This window comes from Drosophila montana, unplaced genomic scaffold (genome assembly GCF_035044405.1).
Source record: "Drosophila montana isolate Dmon_TW-CO22-7 unplaced genomic scaffold, ASM3504440v1 contig_3266_1, whole genome shotgun sequence".
Classification (NCBI taxonomy): Eukaryota; Metazoa; Arthropoda; class Insecta; order Diptera; family Drosophilidae; genus Drosophila; species Drosophila montana.
In genome coordinates this window covers 119,811-144,422 of record NW_026998148.1, presented here as the reverse complement: position 1 = coordinate 144,422, position 24,612 = coordinate 119,811, and the positions used below count along the sequence as shown (strand labels likewise).

Genomic DNA, 24,612 nt, shown 5'->3' with positions numbered 1-24,612 from the left:
AGCCAAACTTGTATTAACTGAAAGACGCGGACTTTGCTCATAAGTGATAAGGAACTTCCATGTCGTACAACACAAAGTTAAAAAAAAAAACGTCGATTTTGTATCAAATATAAAGTTATCAGCGTCCAAGCATGTGTATATATTATCACGCTATATATATATATATATATAACTGTATACATAGTTATCTCGGTATACCTATGTTCGAAACGTGTAATAAATTTTTATAGAGTTTAGTTGATAACCGAACTGAATAATCTACAATTTACCAGCCGTCACAGCAATTTCTAATATAGAGAACTCTGGCAAAACATATGATTTGACTCGAAGTTAAACATGTCTACGTTTTTATCAATTAAATTAAACAATGCCTCGAACTGTCTATACATAGATACAAATTTGTACATTTTCTAGTCTTGGATGTACATAGTACACATATTTGTGAGCCTACCTTAGAGATTTATATACATACATCTGTATGTACATTTCTATATCGGCATAATTAAGTAAAATGTGCTTTATTAATCACATAAATACTTGTCCTATAAAAAGATGGGTATTAACAGTTAAAAAGTTTTCCAAAAAACATAAACAATAAAGCCATAAAATATAAAATACTCATATGTTCCTACAGCTGTATATATACACATGTACATGAGTATATCTATATACATAAATGATAGGGTTTTATTTATATGGCATGAAAAAAATAAAGCAATGTATACAAATGCTCGGAGAACCGATCAATTCAGCGATGAGAATTTTCCACACGCGCAATGACTGGCTCTCATAAAACCGAGAGTAGAACAACTCTGACTGACTATTGCCATCGCGCTCCCGCCCCAAGCTAAAGCATTGGCGTAAGCAGTGGAGCTGCCCCGACTGGATGAGTCGTTGCTGTGTGCAGCTGCAGCTGTGGTGGTGAGTGCTCAGAGTCGCTCGCATTTTGGCTTTGTTCCATTACGTCGACTGCGAAACATTCAGTTGCGATCGCGGCGTGAGCGCGTTAGGTACTAGAAATTCGAGAAGCAGAAGTTATTTTCACAAACGGGTGGAAAATTTTCTATAGAGCGACCCCCATGTTGATGGTGGTTGAAACGCAAAAGAGCAGCAGGGCCGTTTAAAGAACCCTTTGCAATAGTGGTGCAAGAATATAAAATTGAAATTATTTTTATCAAAGGCTATAAGCACAAAAATTATTATAAACACACCAAAAAATAGAATTTCGGTTTAACGAATAAAAGTGCTACGTGAGACTGCGATTTGCAGTTTCAAGAAAATTATACATACATAGTTCTTGGTTAACCAAAAACTCGTCAAGATGGTAACGAACGAAAATAAAAATCTATTAAACGATAACAGATTGGGCGTTAGCGGAAATGGAGGCGCTGGACAACTTAAAGCCCAAATCGTGCCCGCCCAGCCAAAGACTCTGCAGCATTTACCGAAGCGACCACCCGTGGATTTGGCGTTCCACAATTTGACATATCGCGTCAAGGAAGGAAACCGAAGCAGTAAGTACTCATCCAGACTCAATGCACCGAAGATTACCATTGACATTCAACAGTGTTGCGCTCATACAGTCAGAAGAGTCACAGTCGTCGTTGTAGCGCTACCAAAAACAAAAGGGTATAATGAGCAGTACTCTGGTGCAGCTGTTTTGCTTGTTGCCTCTGTTATTCTCAGTAATTGCAATCCACGTTTATTCACTGGCCTCTAGGTGGCTTTAGATTTTATTATGCGCCGTCGACTCTCTGAGCACTTCAATCCAGTTTTGCTTTTGCTTTTGCTTTTCTGCTGCGCTCTGTGCTTATTTCTGGTTTCTTTGTTCTCATCTATATCAGCAGTTGTCCGGCAGCGTTGCCACATCGAGCTTCGCTGGGCAAAGTTTAATGGAACTTTGGACTTGGTTAGTCGTAGCGCTGGGTAATTACAATCCCCTTCCATTTAACATAAAGATAAAGTACCCTTTGCCCCACCATTGCTAGCTTCTCATATGAACCCAATGGCAATAACAGGCAAACTGCTGTGTTTTAGGGCACTCAACAAGTAGCTTCCAATGCGAATCGTGTCTGCCTCTTTCGGCCATATGCTATGTATGTACACACATATACTATGACATAAATATGTGTATGCCTGCATATATACATATAAATATATAGTAGCATGTGTACATAAGCCGGAGCTACGTTAGGGTGGGGGAGGCATGGTCATGAGCTTTTTGTTGTTAATGACTAGTGTTTCTGTAAATATGTTGACATGCTCGTCTCGCTGACAAGTTTGTTTTATTTACGCCAATCTAATTAATTGGATCTCCTAGTACATCGTCAGTCGTATGTGCATTAATCAATACATTTTGCTTAGTAAAACATCATTTATACGTAGCGCCTTTCAGGGCGCTGGGTGCAGCTGCTTTTGTTCTCAGGTAATCGTAAATCAATTGTGCCATATGCAAAGTATACAAATATTCATTTCGCTCGATTGAATTTTGCTGAAGGGAGCACTGGCCACAGACCGAGTCTTCCAATTCCCTGCCGTTGCTCTACTTTGAGGATGATAGTTCAATTGATTGAATGGGGCTATAATAGGCGCTGGACTAGGACTAGGCCAAAGGCCATTTTAAGTTCGATGTAAGCTTTGGAACGGTATGTCAGTCAGCATTATAAAAGCAATCTTTGAACTGCCACACTAAATTACTGGTCAACAAATGTTTAAAAAAAATACTTTTTTTAGCAGGTAGTACTTAATATATTTACCACCCATTAAATGCAAAGGTCAAGAAAGCAACTCATTGAAGGTTGTGTACGAACACACATGCCAGTATTTATAAATTCTTGACACACTAACTGAGCTCGAAAAATGTCTATGTACGACGCCGAGTGTTAACTGAAGATACTTGCTGAATGCTTGGCCAAATAATAACAATAAATTGCCGAAAATGGCGGGCGATGAGGCGAACGCATGCAAATTATACTATTTTAAAATAAACATTCAAAATTCTGTTCAATGTGTTCTTGAAGACCAATTGTTGATAGATTTGTTATAATTGCCCTTGAAGATGTTGCAGTTGCTTTTTATGATAAATACAGGCATATCTTTAGACTAGTGAGCGTAAGCTTATTAAAAATGAATATACATATTTTTATTAATTAACCTAACCTTAATGCTTGGCATTACTTCATCAAGCGTATCACTTAAGTACATATGTAGTACCAGTTTTTGAGCAGCTATAGCCGGCTGGCCGACTTTTCCACCTGTAATTTAAGGTAGTCCATTGCGAAAAAATTGCGTAATCGTAGTGGTTGTGTGGTCTTCTAACTGAAGACATTTACTGTCAAGGTTCAGATTGCTGAACTGTGAAACATTTCAACTGAGCTGTCAAAAGTAATGTTATGCATTATGACTCAAAGGTTATGGCAGTTAACTGCAGTTATACAAGTATTTAGTTAGGTTATCTTGAAATGCTTGTGAAGTTAAAAAAAATGGTATGTTTTGCTGTAACTAGGTAATTAAAACCATAATAAAAACCTGGAAACATTTTTAGATTAAACAATATTTATAGATACTGATAAAGATAAAGATAGATTCTCAAATTTCAATATTAGAAATATCAGTCAATCAATCAATCGATGAACTTAATCCGCCGAATACTACCAAATCAATTATAAAAGAACCTAGGTAAACTTTATAGCAAAGATGAAATAACAGATTATAGTTTTGGTACAAAACAAGTTTGGTAACATGTTTGAAACAACGCAACACAATACTAACCCGCATCAACAAGGCAATCAATTAACTCACAGAGTGTGCACATGCGCATATATATGCATGGGCTTTAATCAAGCAGCTTGCATCTGATTATTATTTAATTTGATCTTCTTAACAAATCGAATTTCAGTTTGCTCGATTTCGTTTTTGTTCGCTATTCAAATTGTATGTAATTGTCCGATATCTTGCACTATATGTATCTTTCACCTTCACATTCAACTACAAATAGATAGGCGTACGTTGTCATCGGCATTTATTCGTCTCAGTTATGGAGGGCAACAAAATAGACAAAGGCCATTGACCGCACAATTGCTGTTTATTGAAGTTTAAACGTTTTTCGTATTTCATATAAGACTCGACTTATTACTGTGTGTCTGAGCAATGCAACGGTCAGCTGTATAATATATTGAATATCAACTGCGGTGCAGTGTTATGTTAATTGTTCAATAATGTTGTTAAATAATCATTTACAAAAATTATCGTTTTAGATGCCAAAACCATTCTCAAAGGTGTCAGCGGCCGTTTGCGCTCGGGAGAGCTTACGGCCATTATGGGACCATCCGGCGCTGGAAAGAGTACATTGCTCAACATTTTGTCGGGCTACAAGTGAGTCTGCTAATTGATAGTCAGTTTAACATAACGTTCTTATCGGTTTTTTATTATGCACATATTTCAATTTTTAATTCATTAACATCTCAAATGAATATTCCAAATTATTGTGTTATATAACGAAGGACAACCTGGTGCATTCTTACACTAATAAGTTCGACAACATCAATATTTTATTGAAAATAAATTTATTCTTACGCATATAATTAATTTACGGACCCTATTTACTTTATAAGTGATAGCCGTGAAACAATATGACCGGCTCGCTCGATTGCGATAAGCTTATGTTTCCGGTATGTAATCGAAATAATTTTCTATTATCATTTCAAAAGCACATCTACAGGTATACATAATACATAAGTACATGTGGTTATTGATCTAAGCGCTTATACCAAATTCTACCACGTTGCTGAACTTTGGACCAACCTTGCACGTGTGTATGTACACACATGTACGTGTGTATATATGTACATATGTACATATGCAAGCATGTATGACCATATGGGTGCCTCACGTTTGCTTTCTTTATATGCGCGAATTGAATCACACAAGCGATTACTTCTACGTGGGCATACTTATTGTACTTGTAAACAAGTATTTTTTAAACACATACTACCTATATGTATACTTTATATATTTTTTTTACAATTTTGTATATTTTCAGAACTTCAAATATCGAGGGTAGCGTTACCATGAATGGTTCCGAACGAAATCTGAGCTTATTCCGTAAATTGTCCGCATACATAATGCAGGATAATCAACTGCACGGAAACTTAACTGTTCAGGAAGCGATGACAGTAGCAACAAATTTAAAGTTGAGCAAAAAGTTCACAAAAATGGAAAAGAATTCAATGGTAAATAAACAGCAAGTACATTCTACGGATTTAAATAACATGTCTTAGGCAGATATTTGGCATGGTCAATTAAAAATAGCTGGGCAAATGTTTAAATGTCAATAACAAATATAACAAAAAACAAGTAAGAGGTTCTAGTCGGGAGCTCCCGACTAGGGGATACCCTCAACCCTCTTCTTCCGACAGGCGATTGGTATAAAATGAAAGATACTTGATATACATATATGTACAATTCTAGAAGCTACATGTCAAGTTTGGTGACTCTAGCTCATATTATTTGCCGAAATTGCTGAAATAACAGGATTTTAATATCGATTTTTATCGATCACTTGAAAATGGGGCAAGTTATCGACTATCGGAAACAAACTCGATCGGCGCGGGGACTAGGAGGACCTACAGCTAAATTTTCAAGTCTCTAGCTCTTATAGGTTCTGAGATCCTTGCGTTCATACATACGGACGGACGGACGCACGGACGGACGGACAGACGGACAGTCAGACAGACAGACAGACAGACAGACAGACGGACATGGCTAGATCGACTCGGATATTGATGCTGATCAAGAATATATATACTTTATGGGGTCGGAGATGCTTCCTTCTGCCTGTTACAAACATTTGCACAAATACATAATACACCTTTTACCCATTTTCAATGGGTTCAGGGTATAAAAAAGTATGTATATCCCGTACCGATAAAAAGGGTTTTTTAAAAAATGTGCATCATATTGTAGTTTTTGAAGAAATAATTTTAATATATACTTTTATGAACACCCTTAATAACCGCGTCGATTGACTGTCCGTCTGTGTGTCTGCTTGTATTGGCGTCAAAATCGCAAATGTTAATTCGTAACCTTTTTATTTTGACCTATAGTTAACCTCCTGATTGTATACTCCCAGGCAACAGACTCGTTTTTATTTCTGCAAGCGACACTAAGCAAAAAATCAATTTTCTAATAAAAATGTATCATTTACAGATTGATGACATTCTTTTGACTCTAAGCTTGAGTGAGCATCGCAACACGATGACGCGCAACCTGTCAGGAGGGCAAAAGAAACGATTATCGATCGCACTTGAGCTGGTGAGCAATCCGCCGATTATGTTTTTCGATGAGCCCACTTCCGGACTGGACAGCTCGACATGTTTCCAATGCATTCATCTATTGAAAATGTTGGCTGCCGGCGGACGTACTGTCATCTGTACTATACATCAGCCATCCGCTCGACTATTCGAAATGTTTGATCAGCTTTACACGCTTGCCGATGGACAGTGCGTGTATCAAGGTAGCACTAAGCAACTGGTGCCTTTTCTATCCACGCTGAGCTTGGAGTGCCCCAGCTACCACAACCCAGCGAGCTACGTAATTGAGGTGTCGTGCGGAGAGCATGGTGATCACATACGCAAGCTGGTTGATGCCATTGACAATGGCAAGCGGGACATTCGCTCTTCGGCAGACTATGCTGGTATCAAGGCACGCAACGATTTGGTGAAAGTGCAAAATTTGAAAGCTATTTTGGATAAAAACGATCTGTCCAACGTTAGTGGCAGCAAGTACGAGGACAACTTAACTCTGAACAACGGTTTGCTGAATGGAATGGTCAACGACATTGTTAAGGAAACTAATGGTCTAGCAGCGCAAGCTGTGGTGACCACCAACGAGAAAGGCGATGCTATGATTGATGTCGAAAAGACAGACAATTGCACCGCCGCGCTACTTTCGGAGGAGATTCTGTCGCCCGAGCGCTATCCAACATCACAATTTCATCAGTTTTGGGTAGTTCTGAAGAGGACCTTGCTTTTCAGTTACCGTGACTGGGTAGGTCATAAAAATCATGCCAAAAGTCGCGTTCGTTAATACCAAAGCTAACTGTTTGCTCTTCTTTCAGACTTTAATGTACTTGCGCTTATTTGCCCACCTCCTGGTTGGTTTTCTAATTGGAGCTCTGTACTATGACATTGGTAACGATGGCGCTAAGGTACTAAGTAATTTGGGCTTTCTGTTTTTCAACATGTTGTTCTTGATGTACACATCTATGACCATAACGATTTTGTCATGTAAGTCTTTCATCTCTCAAGTAATGTAAAATTGTAATCACAATATTTAACATTCACAGTCCCTCTTGAAATGCCGGTATTGCTAAAGGAGAACTTTAATCGCTGGTATTCTCTGAAGTCATATTATTTAGCTATATCAGTTGCAGATCTACCATTCCAGGTATATATTTTTGTTAAATATTTTTTTGGACTTATAACATTATCCTATTCAAATTTATTTCAGGCTATTTTCTGTGTCATCTACGTATCAATAGTATACTACTTTACCTCACAGCCCTGGGAACTTTTCCGTTTCTCCATGTTCTTATCAGCTTGCCTTCTAATTTCGTTCGTGGCCCAGTCTGTTGGCCTGGTCGTCGGCGCTGCAATGAACGTACAAAACGGTGTCTTCCTGGCGCCTGTTATGTCGGTACCATTCCTACTCTTTTCTGGGTTCTTTGTTTCGTTCGACGCAATACCAGTTTATTTACGCTGGATCACATACCTTTCATATATACGTTACGGTTTCGAGGGTACAGCTTTGGCCACCTATGGCTATGGACGTGAGAAACTAAAGTGCTTCCAAACGTATTGTCATTTTAAATCGCCCCTGACCACATTGGAGGAGTTGGACATGGTCAAGGCGAATTTCACACTTGATATTGTTGCGCTAGTTGTAATTTTTGTAGTTCTGCGGGTTTCGGCCTATCTCTTCTTACGCTGGAAGCTTAAGACTACTCGCTAACTATTTAAATATATTGTTGTGTTTGGGTTTAAAAGCTTTCTGTGTGTCTACCCCAATGTATCTATTAATATATCACTAATTGATTTTAGATCCCCGAAACGTTCAGTTTCTGTATAATAGTTTCAATAATACGTTGTATAGTCAACATCTTTAGCTTAAGTGTGATGGGACCACAAATAAAGGTTTCACTGTGATCTGTATTTCAGCTCCAGATATAACATACAAATTTTAACAATATAGAGAAAAAAAACAGCAACTATAAAATGAGTAAAAGACCCAACGGCGAAAAATTTTTGGGGTTTGGTAAAGTGAATTATAAATCAAAATTTTGGGATACTACAACGTATGGTTTGTAAATAATACCACACACAAATATGAAAAACCTTCAAAATACGAATCCTATAAAATGAAACAAATATTTTAAAGCCATTTTTTCACGAACAAAATGTTATTTATAAATGTTATTAATACCTTTTGGAAATTGTATATTGAATATATTTTGTAATAAAGTTTAATGACATTTGAAGAAGAAGAAAAATGCCTACGCTTTTTTTGCAATCCTGAAAATTATCGAATTTATATTTCAATCTACTTATAAACAAAAACAGTGGAAATTTTTAATAAAAGCCTTCCCGGACTTCTATAATTTAATCGAAGCTAATACGATGTGTAGCCTAACACTATTTTGGTCGAAGATTGATTATACAATATAAAATTATTTAAGAATATAACATTTGTTTTTCAAAAACTCGCAAAATTTCTTCTAAGTGTCCACAGTTATATTTGGATTAAATGGAAAAATAAAATCGTTTAAAATTGATTATATATTTCTAGCATTCAGATGAATGTATTTTAACAGCGATTCTTGGTTTCTTATATTACTGTCAAATTTTATGCCAAAATATGACAACAAAAATTGGCAAGTGGGTTTAAAAACCACATTACCTGAAATCGGCAATAACTTGGATAAAACTAACATCTCATATTGATGCGACTGAGTATATATATAAAGTGTTGTTGCAGTTCCTCGCAAGTGTCATCCAAAGATTAAAAAAAAAGATGCTTGATATTTTGCTCTGCCTAAATTTCAAACTCTTACAAGTTTATCAAAACTAAACCTATAGATTAGTTATGTCCCTGAATTTGAAAAAAAAAAATATCAATATTTTTAATTTTTTAGAAAAAAAAAATAAAGCTACAACATTTTCTTTAGATAAAACCAGACATCTTTTTGTTTAACCGACTGCAAATATTAAAAAAAAGTCAAAATAAAAAGTAATATTACAAACAAAAAAAATTAACTTGTTAAGCTCCCAAATCCATTTAAAGAACCGTCAAGTCTTTGAACGCTAACAAATTGGTCAAAAGTGAATCGATTTACATTGCTCATGGTGTTTCTTCTAAATTAGTATAATGTTAGGTTTTCTAGAGGCAGGTATGGCGGGTTTGGCTCGGTTTGGTTAAGACGGCAATGTGACAGGCCTATATACATATATGCAATCTGTATGGATAGATAGTTACTGCTGTGTTTATGCGGTTATAAAAATGTATAAAAACGGCAACATGCTGAATTGTTGCGACTGGTTGTCTGCTGGTCGGCTCTTTTAAACAACTGCATATGTGTTCTGTTGCTCGATATCTGTTGCGAAATATTTTTGCAATCTTAATAAAATTGGTTACCAATTTATTTGGATTTTTTCGATCCAGTTTTCTTTTTTTTTTTAGTTATTCAAGGGTGAAGTAAAATATTGGTTAAGAAAAGACTAGAAATAGCGCCGGTAAGTAAAACGGGGATTGTTTACTCCAGGCACGGCCATTCTCAGTTTATCTCTCGGTATAGCAACTTGTACCCGTTTGGTTTTGCCGCCATTTCCAAGTTGCTTGGCAACCGCTTTTTGAATGTTGCCAAACAAAGCTGGAAACACGATGAGTCGACAGTAAGAGCGAGACCAACAGGAACAAGTAATCCGGACTAATCAACTTAAAGATACTCTGTGTAATGTTAGCACACATTCGGTATCACTTGTGTGTGCCAGTTTTATATACATATATTCGGACAAACCAAGATACTAGCAATAATCTTTCGATCAACTTTATTATTTATTATATGATTGCTTTTATTTAGAGTCCCGCGGTATATTTAGTTTAAAATATTATTGACCTTTGATTAGATTGCTTGAATATGAAATTTAGGATCTAGTCTAAAGAACGTCTAGTAGGTTAATGATCAACTTTTAACGTTTCCATTTCCATGTACAGAAATACTTTGTACTGTCGGTGAAATCTTTTTTGTCCATTGTTAAACTTATACTGTTATTTTCAGAAACAGGGTATAAAGGAGGGCAACACCTTTCTAACAACATCATTAATTTTCAGTTGTAAACTACGAAACATATTGTGGTAGGTCGCACTTAAAAAAGCGCTGATCGAGAAAAGAACACAAAAGCAAGGCGAACTTAAAAAACATTTCAAGTACTGCAGATCAGACTACTGAGATTAGAGATAAAGATTGCTGCCATGTTCATTCCCATGCAAGGTTTCTTGAAGCCAGATCCTGAAAAGTGACCATTCACGTTTAGCTAAAAATAGACTGGATACCCAACTGTAAAAAAATGTAAGACTGTTCTCTCCTCCTAGAAGAATTCTTTTAGTATTTTCTTTGTCTGCTGCGCATTTTGTAGCATTGCGTGCTCTCATATTGAGTGCGCAACACGCTTTAGTGTGCGTGCAATACAAATGCATTTTTACACATGCATGCATGTGTGTGTACAGACGTCAATGTGTGCGTGTACTAGTGTGCTTGCCTGTCAGCCCGCTGCCGCTGCCACTCTATCATTCTTCCTTCATTTGTTTTCAGTACATTTTCGTTTCTCGGTGCAACAAGTCGTTGCTGTCGCCGCCGTTGTCGTCGTTGTCGTTGTCGTCGTTGTTGCATGCATACATATGTCTGTATATATGTATGTACATCACGCCCGCTACACTAATGCTAAGAGAGTGAAAACCCACAGCAATAACATATACATATACACATTCCCAAATAGAAAGTGGAGTAAGTGCAGTGCGGTTTTAAGCCTTCGCCGGCAAACTTTGTTATATCTAAGTAAAATAGCACTCACGGGTTCACCGCATTTTAAATCCGTTCAATGAACCTGCCAGTCAACGACGTACATAAATCATTTGTCGTTGTAACAGTATGTACATATACATATTCATACAATTGTATACTACGGAATTTGCACCATTTGTTCCTATGCATATACATATATAGAATAAAATAGTTTTATATGCAAATGTGTAAAAAGTAAACATGATTTTATTATTTGAAATGCATATCAGTTAGCAGGTAAATGGTTGCACCCATAATCAGAGAATACAAAAATATTTATTGAGAATCCGAAGGGATGGTCAACACTCCCCGGTTCACTGAATATGCATGCACCATTAGTCACACTGTGATTAATCAAAATATAATGAAAATAACAAAATACTTAACAATTGTCAACTTGCCAGAGGGTATTTCGATTAGTACGCTTTAAATACGCTTTAAAATTATATGAATATGGATGTAATAGGTAAGTGTATGGGACAGTGCAATGGTCAGGCCCTTAATTGAATTCCAATCGACTTTGCATTGTAATACATATGTACATTATTTGGAACATCGCCAAATTGCCGGCACATATGTACATACTATATTGTTTGATTTGGGTTATGTGTACAGTTTGTTATCAAAAAGTACAGATAAACTAATTAAATAAGTTAAAGTAATAAGTACGCATTGTGCACCCGACAAATACAAAGCTTGCGGTACCAGTTAGTGCCACAGATCTGTATACAATTTCCGATGCAGATAAATTCGGTTTGATAACTGATGCTACTCCTATTTTGAAATGGCCCCACACAGCTTATCTGAAGCTCGCACAGCGTAACGTGATGATTGCAAAGCTCTAAGCAAGTACTCGTTCATTTTTTGTTTCGATGCGCGAATTGAATCACACTCACTAGAAAGTTCCGACCAGCGATCGCCCGTTTGCATATGCCGCCAGACATAATCAGATAGTTGCTGTCGGACCGTCAGATGGCCGCATACAACTGAAATCAATTGGAAATTTGAATTCGTTATTCATGACGAGCTGACTAGAGCACAAAACTGATTTAACAAGCTCAGTTCAGTGAAATATTTGTTCGAAGAAAGCTTCTATGTGTCGCGACAGCGGGGCGAGAGAAATGATAATGAATGCTTCTGTCTAATTGAAGCGGAACACAAGATCAATTTAAGTTCCTCATATTTTTGGGTCGCTAGTAAGTGTTGAGCATTGAAACCGGACAGCTGATCCATATTAAAAGTATATGTATATATTTACTGTCAGAGTTGAAGTAAAGTAAATTATATGTTGTACTCAAATCGAAAAAAAACAAAACAACTCTGACTGAGCATGGTTCTTAAAAAACAACAAGATAGAGTAATTATACCTAATTATTTAATTTAAAAAAAAAATCACACAAATAAAACTCAGCACGACATCACAAAAATTAAATATTTCAGTTAGAAGACCGGGATGTGTAAATTCTGTATATTTGCTATTCTAGCGACTTTTGACTATTTAAGTTTATATGTTGTTCAAGCGCAACAGTGCTAATGTATGCATTAATAAATGATTGATCATTAGACACACTTACAAAAAATGAAAATTTGCTATTATTATCAAACAGTTCCCCATATAAACGATTAAATATTTATTCAAATCCAAGTGGTTGCAAAGGTAATGTGTGCCTCGAAATTACGCAAAGGTTATCTCATACCGGTTATATTGTTCATTTACAACCTGTCTACAAAATTAAACATAAGTTTTTGCAATCGTATACCTACCGTTTCTATAAGGAAATCCGTTCATATAAGAGTCGCAAATTTATCGTTCTAAATCTTACAGTTCGCCTGATGTTTTTTCCACATTTTTCCCACTGGGACAGTGTAATTTCCATTCAAATTAACTATTCCTTTTTAATTTCCATCACGTTTTTTAAGTCTACTAGAATGCAGTTTAATCAAAGCGTGCAGGGCGCCTCCAGCTCTCAAAGCGGCGGTAGTTCACTTAACTACAGCAGTGATATAAATGCCATTAGCGTCGAACTTCCTGAGCCAGATGATTATCAATCAGTTAACGGATTAAAGTATCTGCCTGCCTGGCCACAGGTTAACCTGGAGTTTTCCGGCCTTATCTACGAAGTGCCTGATCACGGAAATGGTAAGCCTATAATTAAGGCAATGGCCAATTTTATACTTAGTATTAGCTATTACAAATAGAATATTGATTCTCGTTTCAATAGGAGTAAACTTGTTTTTTATACCCTGCAACCATTGAAAATGGGTAAAAAGGGTATTATGTATTTGTGCAAATGTATGTCGAAGTATCTCCGACCCCATAAAGTATATATATTCTTAATCAGCATCAATAGCCGAGTCGATCTAGCCATGTCCGTCTGTCTGTCTGTCCGTCTGTCTGTCCGTCCGTCCGTCTGTCCGTATGTATGAACGCAAGAGACTTGAAATTTTAGCTGTAGGTCCTCCTAGTCCCCGCGCAGATCGAGTTTGTTTTCGATATTCGATAACTTGCCCCGTTTCCAAGTAATCGATAAAAATCGATATCGAAATCCTGTTTTTTGGGCAAATTCGGTAAATAATATGAGCTAGAGTCACCAAACTTGTCATGTAGCTTCTAGAATAGTATATATATATATTAAGTATCTTTCATTTTATACCTATCGCCTGTTGGAAGAAGAGGGTTCAGGGTATCCCCTAGTCGGGAGGTCCCGACTAGAACCTCATACTTGTTTCTCATTGTTCTTGACCTATAATTTTGTATTGTTTATTTCCCGTAGCCCACAAAACCAAGCAAATTTTACGCAACATTAATGGCGAATTCCGCTCTCACGAGCTAACCGCAATTATGGGGCCTTCCGGAGCAGGAAAAACAACACTATTAAATGCACTGGCAGGATTTGGGTAAGACATTAATAGTATTTAAACAAACCGACATGATCGCTAAGGTCCTAAGGTATTTTGCAGAGCTGTCAGTTTATCTGGTGAGATTCTGGTCAATAACAGTCCGCGCGACATGCGAATCTTTCGCAAGATGTCTCGGTACATTATGCAGGTATGGATCCTAACTTTAATCGGCGTAATAAATAAGAAATTTTCAAATGAATACCGCACAGACAGATGTTCTCGACCCGAAATTTACTGTAAGAGAGATGATGCTTTTAGCGGCAAACTTAAAACTGGGAAATGAATTAAAATTAGCCCAAAAACTTGAAGTGGTGAGCAGATTAACAATATTCGAACTTCTTCAGCTGTACGTTTCTCGTTTGCACATAGATTGATGAAATCTTGGGTATGTTGCGTTTAGCACGCGCCCAAAACACGAAGACTGAAAAAATTTCTGGCGGAGAGCGCAAACGGCTTTCGATCGCGCTAGAATTGGTGAACAACCCGCCTGTAATTTTTCTAGATGAGCCAACAACGTATGTTTTTTGTTATGTGTGAATTAATTTGTTTTACTAGTGTATTCGGCTTCTTGCAGTGGCCTGGACGATCTATCCAGCTCGCAATGCATAGCGCTTCTCAAAATGTTAGCAGCCGGCGGTCGGACTGTCATCTGCTCCATACATACGCCGTCCGCCAAGATTTTTGAAATGTTCGACAAGGTGTACGTACTCGCTGAGGGTCAGTGCATCTACCAAGGAAGTGGAGCCAACATTGTTCCATACATGAACCATCTAGGGCTGTACTGTCCGCTAACATACAATCCGGCTGACTTTATAATTGAAGTGGCGTGCCACGAGTACGGTAACAATTACCACGATCGCATGGTGGAAGCCGTGTGCAATGGCCGAGTCGTACGATGGATGCCACCAGGGGAAAATGGCAAAGAAACACCAACAAAATCGGATACAACTTCGGGTGCCTCCTCATACTATGAAATAGATCAGTTTGAGGAGGAAATTAATCCAAAGTTACTAACATCCAAGTCCACCTGGTGGATGCAGTACAAATTGCTGCTCAACCGCATAATGCTGCAGATGTGGCGAGACAATGTAAGTACAGAACGAATTTACAAATTACCCGATTTAAGTGAATATTATATCTTTTAGTCGTACATCAAACTGAAATTTTACATGAATATAATTCTGGCTTTAATCGTTGGCGGCATTTATACGGGAGTGGGAAGTCAAGCTTCAAAGGCTCTGTTTAACTTTGGCTTTATGTTCACCATTGTCATAGCCTATTTGTATCTGCCCATGATGCCGGTCTTGTTGCAATGTAAGTCAATATCTTTGCTGTTAAATTTTTAATGGTTGTTCGCACTTTCATCATTCCAGTTCCCACCGAAATCAAACTTCTAAAGCGTGAATATTTCAATCAGTGGTACCGATTAAGCTCTTACTATGCCGCCATGATTTCTGCCAAATTGCCTCTGATGTTCGTCTTGGCAGTCATTTATTTGGCAATTGTGTACTTAATGTCCAGCCAGCCGCTTGAATGGTTTCGATTCGCCATGCTCTTTACCATTGCATTTCTAACGGCTCTCACCTCAGACAGTTTTGGCCTACTGATATCCAGTAGGCTTAGTTTGGTGGTAAGTACCACGATAATTCCTATATCCCTGCTACAACTAACTCTTTATATATCTCCTATATTTAGAATGGCATGTTCATGGGACCAGTTCTTGCCGTTCCCCTTATTTTACTTTCCATATACGGCATGGGCTATGGTAAGGATACCTACATCTCGCCCCTCATGCGGTTTCTGATGTCGCTCAGCTTTCTACGCCATGGTCTAGAAGGCCTAGTCGCTGCTCTATATGACTATGGCAGGGGCGATACAATTTGTGAAGCCGAAGTTTTTTGTATGTTTAAGAAGTCGCAATTTTTATTGATATTTCTTGGATTTGAGAACATCAACTATTTTTGGTCCGTGAGCTGTTTACTTGGATTCTATGTGATCTTCACAGTTGCCGCATATATTATGCTACGCCAGAGGTTAAAAAAATCGGCAGCAAATCCGATGGTTACATATGTCTTGCGGCTTCTGACAGAACATTTTAATTTCACCTCGTATAATTATTAGATATAGCTTTGGGGAACAACTTTACATGCAATATGTTTATGTTTCAGCCATTTTTTTTAAATTAGTATATAGATATTCATATAAATTGAACAAAGTAGAGCTTGTGATTAGATTTAAGCGGCCTCCAGATGGTCAAATTCGAATTTGAATACTTCGTGCCAATGAAATGTTTTTATTTTTATGTTTTATTTTACAGCACATATATGTTTATTATGTACAACAGTCGAGGTACGTTTTGCGAATGTATATATATATATATATATATAAATAAATTAATTGATATATTAGGCAACGGCTTAAAATAAAGATAAGGGTAATTATTTTTAGGCAAAACAAAACTTACACGGAAATCACACGCGCACAACAATCCAGATTTTTATATTTAATTATTACGAGCAAAAACACGATCGGCAAATTCGTTAACGGACACTAAAATAATAGCGCAGGTATCAACCTACTTTTTGATCCTGCAACTATTTTCGATGAAATTTATTTGCCGCCTTTTTAGCATAATTTTCGGCATATAGGCGCAAAATTTTTGTGAGGCACAAAAAAAAACATGCAAAAAAAATTTACTTGCTTTTCAACAGGCACTGAAATCACACACGCGAATTCGCAAACGGACACTAAATTAATATACACACATTAAATTTAACACATTTTTCCTGCAACTATTTTCGATCATATTTATTGCCGCCTTTTTGGAGCAATTTTCGGGATAAAGGCGCGAAATTATTTTTAGGCAAAAAAAAAATGTACATGCTTACTTGTCGACAGGCTAAGCTCTCATTACACACACGCACAATTATTAACACGATTAGATCGAGCAAAAACACTATCTGTAAATTCGTAAAACGAGCACTAAATTAATATTACCCCGCGCAAGCCGCTTTATACACGTTGATGAAAATTTTATCCTGCAACTATTTTCGATCATTTTTACTGCCGCCTTTTTGGAACAATTTTCGTTTTACAATACTATTTTCGAAGACTTGCAATACTCATTGCAGCTTGTCGACAACCTAATTGCTCTGACACCCAACAGTCGTCAGCTGATTAATTTGAATTAGGAGTTTTGTATCGGTCAGACAATGGTCACACATATTCGACAACTCTACTACTATAAAAATGATTTTATTCTTGATTTACCCACTAATAACTTAGGGGTATAACATCTTCATTTCAGTGTAGGTTCGTATATATATATATAATATATATATATACAAATCACACCGTAGATCACAGCATATATAATTTACCTGTAATATATATATATATATATTATACGGAAAGCAGAATTTCTTTCAATCATTTTCTTATTATGCAGTTTTTGGTATAATCTAAAAAGTTGTAAGAAAACTGTGCCCTCATTGAAGTTTATGGGTAAATGTGTTTTAAAATTTATATATATTAATTTATACATAATTAAACACAATTTAAAACGTTTTACTTGTATTTTAAAAATATATTTTTGTAAAGGAAAATACAGCAAATACAAAACTTGGTAAGTCTAAGTAATGTACAATTAGGTTGTTTAAAAGATTGGTTAAATACCAACATCGACAAAAGACAACATAGCAATTTATAAACAAGTAAGAATGCTCTTTTCGATATATACAATACCCTGTGCCCGGGTCTGAACCATCTAAATGTATGACAATAATAACAGACTTGGCATTCAAAAACTATAATATTTTTTTTTTGAACATGGGAGATATCTCCCACTTCCTGTTGTATACAATTGCACCACAATATTAAGTCAATAGCCCGTTAAAGGGGCACAAGGTATTGCATTATTCAAAACATGAGAAAAGTTACTATTTATATTAATATTTTATACAAGTTTTGAAAACGGTTATGAAAAACAGCTCTGATGTGGTAGGTAACATATTGATCAAATAAAACAGAAGCTCTCAAATTGGTAATTGAGCTTGTTACTGACAGTAAGTTCATATATGCAGATATGACCCGTACAACTAAATTGTGTAAATTGCTGCATACACACAATGCGTATGAACTATAAAGAAAGGGTATTATAGATAAGAAATGAAAGCCTAAAAAGCTGCCAAGCCTATTGCTGGCGCCACTTACTCTTTTAAACTAAAAACTAAAAATTATGTTGCTGTTGTTTCTTTTAATGTCCTTAGTTTCTTAGCACACGGCGGCTGTGGCAACGACATTTCGGCATCTAGTCAATTGCTTTCCAAATGTTTTGCCTGCTCCCATGAGAAACCATCGCGACCAAAGTGGCCGTATGTGCTGGTGCGCTGGTAAATTGGTTGGCGCAGATTTAGGTCTCTGTGTAGTAGAAAGTGTGGAGTAGTTAAAAAAAACTGCATTCTGTTATATGTATTATGCACTTACTTGACAATCATGCCGGGTCGTAGGTCGAAGTTGCGCTTGATAATGTCCAGAAGTTCCTTTTGTGACTTGTGGGAGGTTCCGTAGTCAAAAACGGTTATGGAAAGCGGCTCTGCCAAACCAATGGCATACGAGACCTGCACCAAGCATCGCTTGCAGAGTCCGGCTTTTACCAGCGATTTAGCAACCCAGCGCGCTGCGTAAGCTGCTGACCTATCGACCTTTGTAAAATCCTTACCGGAAAATGCGCCACCACCATGTGCACCCCAGCCGCCATATGTATCCACTATGATTTTACGGCCGGTCAAACCAGCGTCACCCATTGGACCGCCAATGACAAACAGTCCACAGGGATTTATGTGCACAATGGTATTGGCATCAAAGTATTTGGCGGGAATGACAACTTTAACTACCTTTTCCATAACCTCCGAGCGAAGTGTGTCCAGCGCAATTTTATCCGAATGCTGCATTGATACAACTATAGTATGCACGCGCTTCGGCACAGCCGATCCCTGGTTAAAGAGATACTCGCAGGTGACTTGTGTCTTAGAATCTGGACGGGCCCACCAGAAGACATCCGAGCGTCGCAACTCGGCAATCTTTTCGTTTAGTTTATGTGCCAGCACGACCGTTAGTGGCATGCACTCCTCTGTCTCGTCGGTAGCATAGCCAAACATAATGCCCTGTGAACGATTAACATATTGCATTAATAATGCAATTGATTATATTACAATGAAAATAACAATAATCGTTAAACTTTAAGTTAGTACAAGTAAACACCATTTTTTTTTTTAAATGAAATGTTAAGAAGTAACATGGAAAACAAATTAGAGCATGAAAAAGCTGCAGTGACTATGACTGGAGATTTTGATATACCAAAGCAAGCCATATACAATATATGAGGATGTTAGTTAGTGGCTCATGAAAACTGAATATGAAAAACTCTATTTTATGTCATATACGAGTCCAATTTTGTCAAACAAGATAATGAATGTTTTCTTATGTTATGTGAGCAATTTTTGTTTGTATTGCAATTTTCTACAATGTCATATATTGCAATCATAAAATGATTTTAAATGTAGTTTTAGCAATGTACCTTAATATTAATTACACTTATAGCTTTTACATTAGTCACACATATAAAAAAAGAATAGAATATATGCAACATAAATTGTACATGTGACTATTACACTCTTTCCAAAAGAAATTATGAATCGATTATGATAAAATTTATGGCCTTATCTAGCTTATTGGAAAGGGTATATAAGCTCGGCCAGCCGAGCCTTGCATAATTTGTACTTGTTTGTAGTTCACACCTGGTCTCCGGCACCGATTTCTTCCTCAGGGCGATTAACATGCACACCAGCAGCAATTTCAGGCGATTGTTGATCCAATGCCAAGAGAACGTTGCATGTCTTATAATCGAAACCTTTTCGTTTTTCGTTTTATAAACCGTTTGCGAATTAAGTATTAAGGTATCAAATATGGTTAATGTGTGTCGTGTTTTTGTTTTATATGAAACGAAAGAGATAAAAAGTAGAGAGCGCAGCACAATTGAAAATACATAAGTAATGGTAAGTAATGTGTTTGTTATGATATATCCCCGTTAATATTACAAATTGTATTCTGTGTATAATTTATGTATATATATTTAAACAAACATGGCACATTCTGCTTAATATTCCACAAATGAGATATATGTTGGTTGCAGAACTGATTTGATTGTAACCACAGTTCACACCTTAGAAACTCCTTGAGATCGCAGGCATCGACAATTGAGGTCTGATTTGGTGGGATGTAGCATGCATTTGGTTTTAATGTGTTGTTCCTTTAGTTGCTTTTCGAAAACTTACTTATTGGAATACAATAAATGGATTTGGTTAAATGAGAATTTATGTAGTCAGCCCAATCGAAGTGAAATTGATATGCAGTTTCCCAGTAATCTTCATTAAACATATTTTTCTTTTGGCGGATAATAAGAATAATATTTTCGAAAAATATAATAAAATTCATTTTTTTAAAGACCTAATGTATCCTTTTAAATAATTAGATCAAGTTTATAGCTTGTTTGAAAACTATTATGAATATTTTACATTTATCTGGAATTTAAAAATGCAATCACACCTATTGTAGGAGAACGATAACAAGAGAATGAGTTTCGGGTTGGCCACGAAGCGAGCATAGTAAATATGAGAAACATACGATTTAGAATAACATTAAACGAAATGTAAACATAACAAACAAACGCACACTATTCGGCTTCACTTAGCGGATAATAACGGTACAGATATGCTTTGTTATACCTGATCACCAGCGCCGACATCCTCTTCTTCGCGATTAATGTGTACACCGTTGGCAATATCGGGTGATTGTTGTTCAATGGCAACGAGCAGGTTTAACGTCTTCCAATCGAAACCTTTTTGATTTTGAGTTGATTTTTATGGTATTTTTTTTTTAATATTGAATATTCACATATGCACATAAATACAGAAACAATGCATTGAGCAATGTTCCTGAGGCCCACCCACAAGAAAAAGATACTCTCAACTTCGAAGCAAAGCCAAGAAAACTTACCCTTCGAGGAGTCATCATAACCGATGTGTTGAACCGTCTCACGCACAACCTTTTGATAGTCAACCACTGCCTTGGATGTAATTTCACCGCAGAGCAGAATCATGCCAGTCTTTGCCACCGTTTCTATTTTTAAAAAATAATTTCAAATAAGATTCAGCAAGTCAAATTATGCAATGTCAGTGTTCTGACTACAAGTTATAGAAATCATAAGCGTTTGTTGTTTTACTACTAATGTCTATTGGCAAAATAAGCCCTGTAGGGCTGTCGATATTGCACATTTAGCACTGATTTCAACATTATGCGTTTAATAACTCACTGCCCAAGTAACTTGCATTTATTTCAATATTTTTTTATATTTACCACATGCCACTTTAGCGTTAGGATCTTGTCGTAGATGGGCATCTAAGATGGCATCACTAATTTGATCGCACATTTTGTCTAAAAAATATGATAAGAAAAGTAAATCAATCAATGCTGTTTTGTATATGTATGTTGTATATATGTATATGAGATAAGTATATACGAATACCCAGACAAAGGCACCGCCGAGTAGACTCGCGCCAGCTAAAATTGTCGGACAAAGCAGTTTATTTTCATTTTCATTTTGCGATTGACAGCGAAATTCTATGCCACGTAGGAATTTAGGGCTAAACATGAAGAAAGAAAAGCTACATGTGCTTGTAATAAAACGAGCTTGGTTTAATTTTACACTATGCCATATTTGACGGCGAATATTACTCAAGTAAACAATATTGATAAATCGCCAGGGAAGAAAAAGTGTTTAATCATTTAAATGGCGCATCGTTTTGGATTGGTTCAATAACATATATTATTCAAATACTAATCTACATTAATAAGTTTTTTTTTTTTTTTTTTAGCTGAGAGCTTTAGGCGCCCCTTTGTCTTTTTGGGTTCCGGGGATGCTGATAACCTCACTTCAGATCAGCGACTGTTTACTAGAATGACGATCAAAAAAAATGTCTGGTAGAAACCGCCTCATCATGTCCGGTGTATGTTGGATGATCAATTTGAGATGTGACAAATTTTACAATACCTAATTTATGTTGTCATTAATGTCAGCAAATACTTTCACAGCCGGGACAACGGTTAAAACTATTGATAGCATAGATAAAGTAGCGCATAAACCAATCCATCAATCAGCTAAACGTGCAATTCCCATCTTGTATTGATAACATACATTTCTCTTATCATATATGTAAATACATATGTATGTACATATGTATGTGCGTAGTCAATACGTACATCCCATTTAAACGAACTTAATTAGTTTCGAAAGCGGTTAGAGCAATCAATGTGTCGCACAAAAGGGTCGGTCGTCCTTATCGCTAGGCAATATTAATACTACTGTAATAGCATACTAATATAGCATGCAACGATTTATATGTACATATATATTAACTGGTATTTCATTTGCATTTCCGAGTATGTAAATTAGAAATACAAACTAAAATGCAATGCAAAAGAACCAATAAATATAGCGTTGTTAGAAAACCACGTGGTTCCAAATTTCGCTAATTTGATAAGCTTTGCAAATATAGTGTACGGCTGTTAAATAGCATGAATAAACCTCTGAAACCAGCAGGAAGACAAAATTCAATTATGTTGTACTTTAGTTTACGCATTTATGTATATGTATGTATGTATATGTGTATGTATTTCAGATGTAATTATGTTTTGTTGTGTTTATGTAAGTATGTATGAAAAAGTACGTACGCGATTGTTTTGATCGTCATTTGCCGAAAGAGAACCGGTAACTCAGAAGAGCAATAATCAGAAAAAGCACATGGTGCGCATGACGCACTCTGTGTTGTGCAAAGCAATCTATACAAACAGACATACATACGTACATGTATGTACGTTCTAACAAAAATACTGCTGTGCTTATGTATGAATGTAAATTTAACACGTTGCCGGGGCAGCCTCTGTAGCAACAGCAGCACTTCGGACCAAAAATGAGCGACCAGCTGGTAGTTGGTGGGCAAATGATGAAGGTTTACATACATACGTACGACAAATATGTTTAGATAGTTTTGCAAGTATGAATTTGAAACACAAATGGTTATATTAACATATGTGTGTTGTATATGAGCACCTAAAACCAAGGCTTGGATCGTTAGTAACATATTACTTGTTTGGTATAAGTATATAACATAGAGCTGGTCACACTAACCAATTGCTATTGCTAGTCTGCTGAGTAAACAAGCACGTTTTTCGATCGAATTTTCTACCTACTAAAGCTCATTATATTGAAAAATAATAAAAATTATTAGCATCAAACATTGTAGCTGCAAAGCAAAGCGCTTGACTGGTCAAACAATTGTAATAACACTACCACCATTTTATCAAAACTTGATAAACCCATGTATAATTGTATGTACATACAATTATGCCTTAAATTGTACCGAAATGTGAATATGTTCTGCAGGAGGTACATAAGTATGTACGTACAAATATGTGCATATGTATATGTTATTGTGCATGCCCGCACTGTGTGATGCAATAAGGAGGTCGGAATGGTTAGCTGGCGTCGCGTCTCGATAGCGATTTGAATACACTGCAGCTAATTTGGGCCTGCAAATTTATTGATGTGTGTGTGTATATGCACTTACCTGGATGTCCCTCGCCCACGGATTCGGAAGTAAATAGGAAAGTTTGTCCATCTTCCATGTCGTAGGAATTGCCATTGCCATTGCTACCATTGAAGCCGTTGGCGCTGGTAGTGGTGTGTCCATTGGTCTTTTGCGGCATTTTGAATGTGGCTTGTTAATTAGGTGATACTTTGTCAAGTGAATAAAGTTGATACTGTATAAAACAAAATAGTCGTTATTTATATGAGAGAAATTGATTTTCCCAAAACTATCACGAACAACAAATCTAATGCCAATTGTATACCGCTGCTTGGTGTCCGAGTATTTGCCATTTCTTACGAATATTTTTTTACATATTCTAGTTGTAGACTATATTATTGTTATTTTTATATAATCAGCAAACGCATTTTACGGTTTATGCTGTGTTTGATGGCAAAGTCACGCACACACGCCACAGCAGCTATACATACTTATGTACATACATGTATAAATGTATGAATAAACATACACACCGACAAGCAAGAACTGTTCAATGAAAGTGTATTTAACTGGCTTTCTATGTTTTTTAAAAGAATAGAATTAGAATAAATGATGCAGCCTCTGTGGGCAGTAAGTTGCACTGATTTTTCTTATATTTTAGCCGACGGGCAATCAAATTAGCGCAACTATAACGCACGTCCTATCTCCGTGACGGTATGGTAGAAAAAGAGCGCACACTTTTCGCCAGCTATAGAATTTATAGCCATGAAGTGGGAGCGAACAACGATGGCGGCGCCGTGTGAGAGCGAAGATTCTCTCTGTCCCTCACAGTGGTAACATGTATATATGTATGTAAATATGTATGTAGCTTGTTTTGGCGCTCCTATTTGTAGCTGCTGCCACACAACTTTCCTACCGTTCTTATGCTAACTCAAAAGAGCATCTCCACGT

General features: G+C 36.7%; 3 protein-coding genes across 7 annotated transcripts; 2 read left to right on the top strand and 1 right to left on the bottom strand.

Annotated features, from left to right (window-relative positions):
* The first annotated feature begins 983 nt into the window (after positions 1-983).
* LOC135434079 (ATP-binding cassette sub-family G member 1) lies at positions 984-8,830 on the top strand. The gene is made up of 7 exons (XM_064690453.1): positions 984-1,514; positions 4,257-4,374; positions 5,042-5,231; positions 6,208-7,047; positions 7,118-7,286; positions 7,346-7,446; positions 7,510-8,830. The coding sequence occupies exons 1-7, from the start codon at positions 1,322-1,324 to the stop codon at positions 8,008-8,010; spliced, it is 2,112 nt and encodes a 703-aa protein (XP_064546523.1). The 5' UTR covers positions 984-1,321; the 3' UTR covers positions 8,011-8,830.
* Positions 8,831-10,929: 2,099 nt separating this feature from the next.
* Positions 10,930-16,386, top strand: LOC135434094 (ATP-binding cassette subfamily G member 4). Of its 2 annotated transcripts, XM_064690489.1 has the most exons (10): positions 10,930-11,059; positions 13,037-13,256; positions 13,891-14,014; positions 14,078-14,165; positions 14,227-14,328; positions 14,387-14,532; positions 14,592-15,105; positions 15,163-15,331; positions 15,391-15,647; positions 15,713-16,386. In XM_064690489.1, the coding sequence occupies exons 2-10, from the start codon at positions 13,046-13,048 to the stop codon at positions 16,136-16,138; spliced, it is 2,037 nt and encodes a 678-aa protein (XP_064546559.1). In that variant the 5' UTR covers positions 10,930-11,059; positions 13,037-13,045; the 3' UTR covers positions 16,139-16,386. The 2 variants fall into 2 exon arrangements, with proteins under 2 accessions (XP_064546559.1, XP_064546560.1); XM_064690490.1 differs by lacking the exons at positions 14,078-14,165; positions 14,227-14,328; positions 14,387-14,532; ... (2 more) ...; positions 15,391-15,647; positions 15,713-16,386 and having other exon boundaries at positions 10,954-11,201; positions 13,891-14,018.
* Positions 16,387-17,582: 1,196 nt separating this feature from the next.
* Sam-S (S-adenosylmethionine Synthetase) lies at positions 17,583-24,404 on the bottom strand. Of its 4 annotated transcripts, XR_010437174.1 has the most exons (8): positions 24,165-24,404; positions 23,704-23,896; positions 21,434-21,511; positions 21,074-21,196; positions 19,816-19,928; positions 18,503-19,182; positions 18,230-18,436; positions 17,583-18,155 (listed from the first exon to the last, which is right to left on the bottom strand). XR_010437174.1 is itself a non-coding variant. In XM_064690445.1 (7 exons), the coding sequence occupies exons 2-7, from the start codon at positions 23,840-23,842 to the stop codon at positions 18,331-18,333; spliced, it is 1,239 nt and encodes a 412-aa protein (XP_064546515.1). In that variant the 5' UTR covers positions 23,843-23,896; positions 24,165-24,404; the 3' UTR covers positions 17,583-18,330. The 4 variants fall into 4 exon arrangements, 3 of the variants coding, with proteins under 3 accessions (XP_064546515.1, XP_064546513.1, XP_064546516.1); XM_064690445.1 differs by lacking the exon at positions 19,816-19,928 and adding an exon at positions 20,803-20,915 and having other exon boundaries at positions 17,583-18,436; XM_064690443.1 differs by having other exon boundaries at positions 17,583-18,436.
* Between the last annotated feature and the right edge of the window lie 208 nt (positions 24,405-24,612).

Bases quoted from the DNA above. Each gene is read 5' to 3' on its own strand.
- LOC135434079 (XM_064690453.1), top strand. From the start codon at position 1,322: ATGGTAACGAACGAAAATAAAAATCTATTAAACGATAACAGATTGGGC. The intron at 7,048-7,117 runs GTAGGTCATAAA...CTCTTCTTTCAG, and splicing joins TTTTCAGTTACCGTGACTGG to ACTTTAATGTACTTGCGCTT. The intron at 7,447-7,509 runs GTATATATTTTT...AATTTATTTCAG, and splicing joins TTGCAGATCTACCATTCCAG to GCTATTTTCTGTGTCATCTA.
- LOC135434094 (XM_064690489.1), top strand. From the start codon at position 13,046: ATGCAGTTTAATCAAAGCGTGCAGGGCGCCTCCAGCTCTCAAAGCGGC. The intron at 13,257-13,890 runs GTAAGCCTATAA...TATTTCCCGTAG, and splicing joins AGTGCCTGATCACGGAAATG to CCCACAAAACCAAGCAAATT. The intron at 14,329-14,386 runs GTGAGCAGATTA...GTTTGCACATAG, and splicing joins TAGCCCAAAAACTTGAAGTG to ATTGATGAAATCTTGGGTAT.
- Sam-S (XM_064690445.1), bottom strand. From the start codon at position 23,842: ATGCCGCAAAAGACCAATGGACACACCACTACCAGCGCCAACGGCTTC. The intron at 21,512-23,703 runs GTAAGTGCATAT...CATATTTTTTAG, and splicing joins CGTGGGCGAGGGACATCCAG to ACAAAATGTGCGATCAAATT. The intron at 21,197-21,433 runs GTAAATATAAAA...TTTTAAAAATAG, and splicing joins TAACGCTAAAGTGGCATGTG to AAACGGTGGCAAAGACTGGC.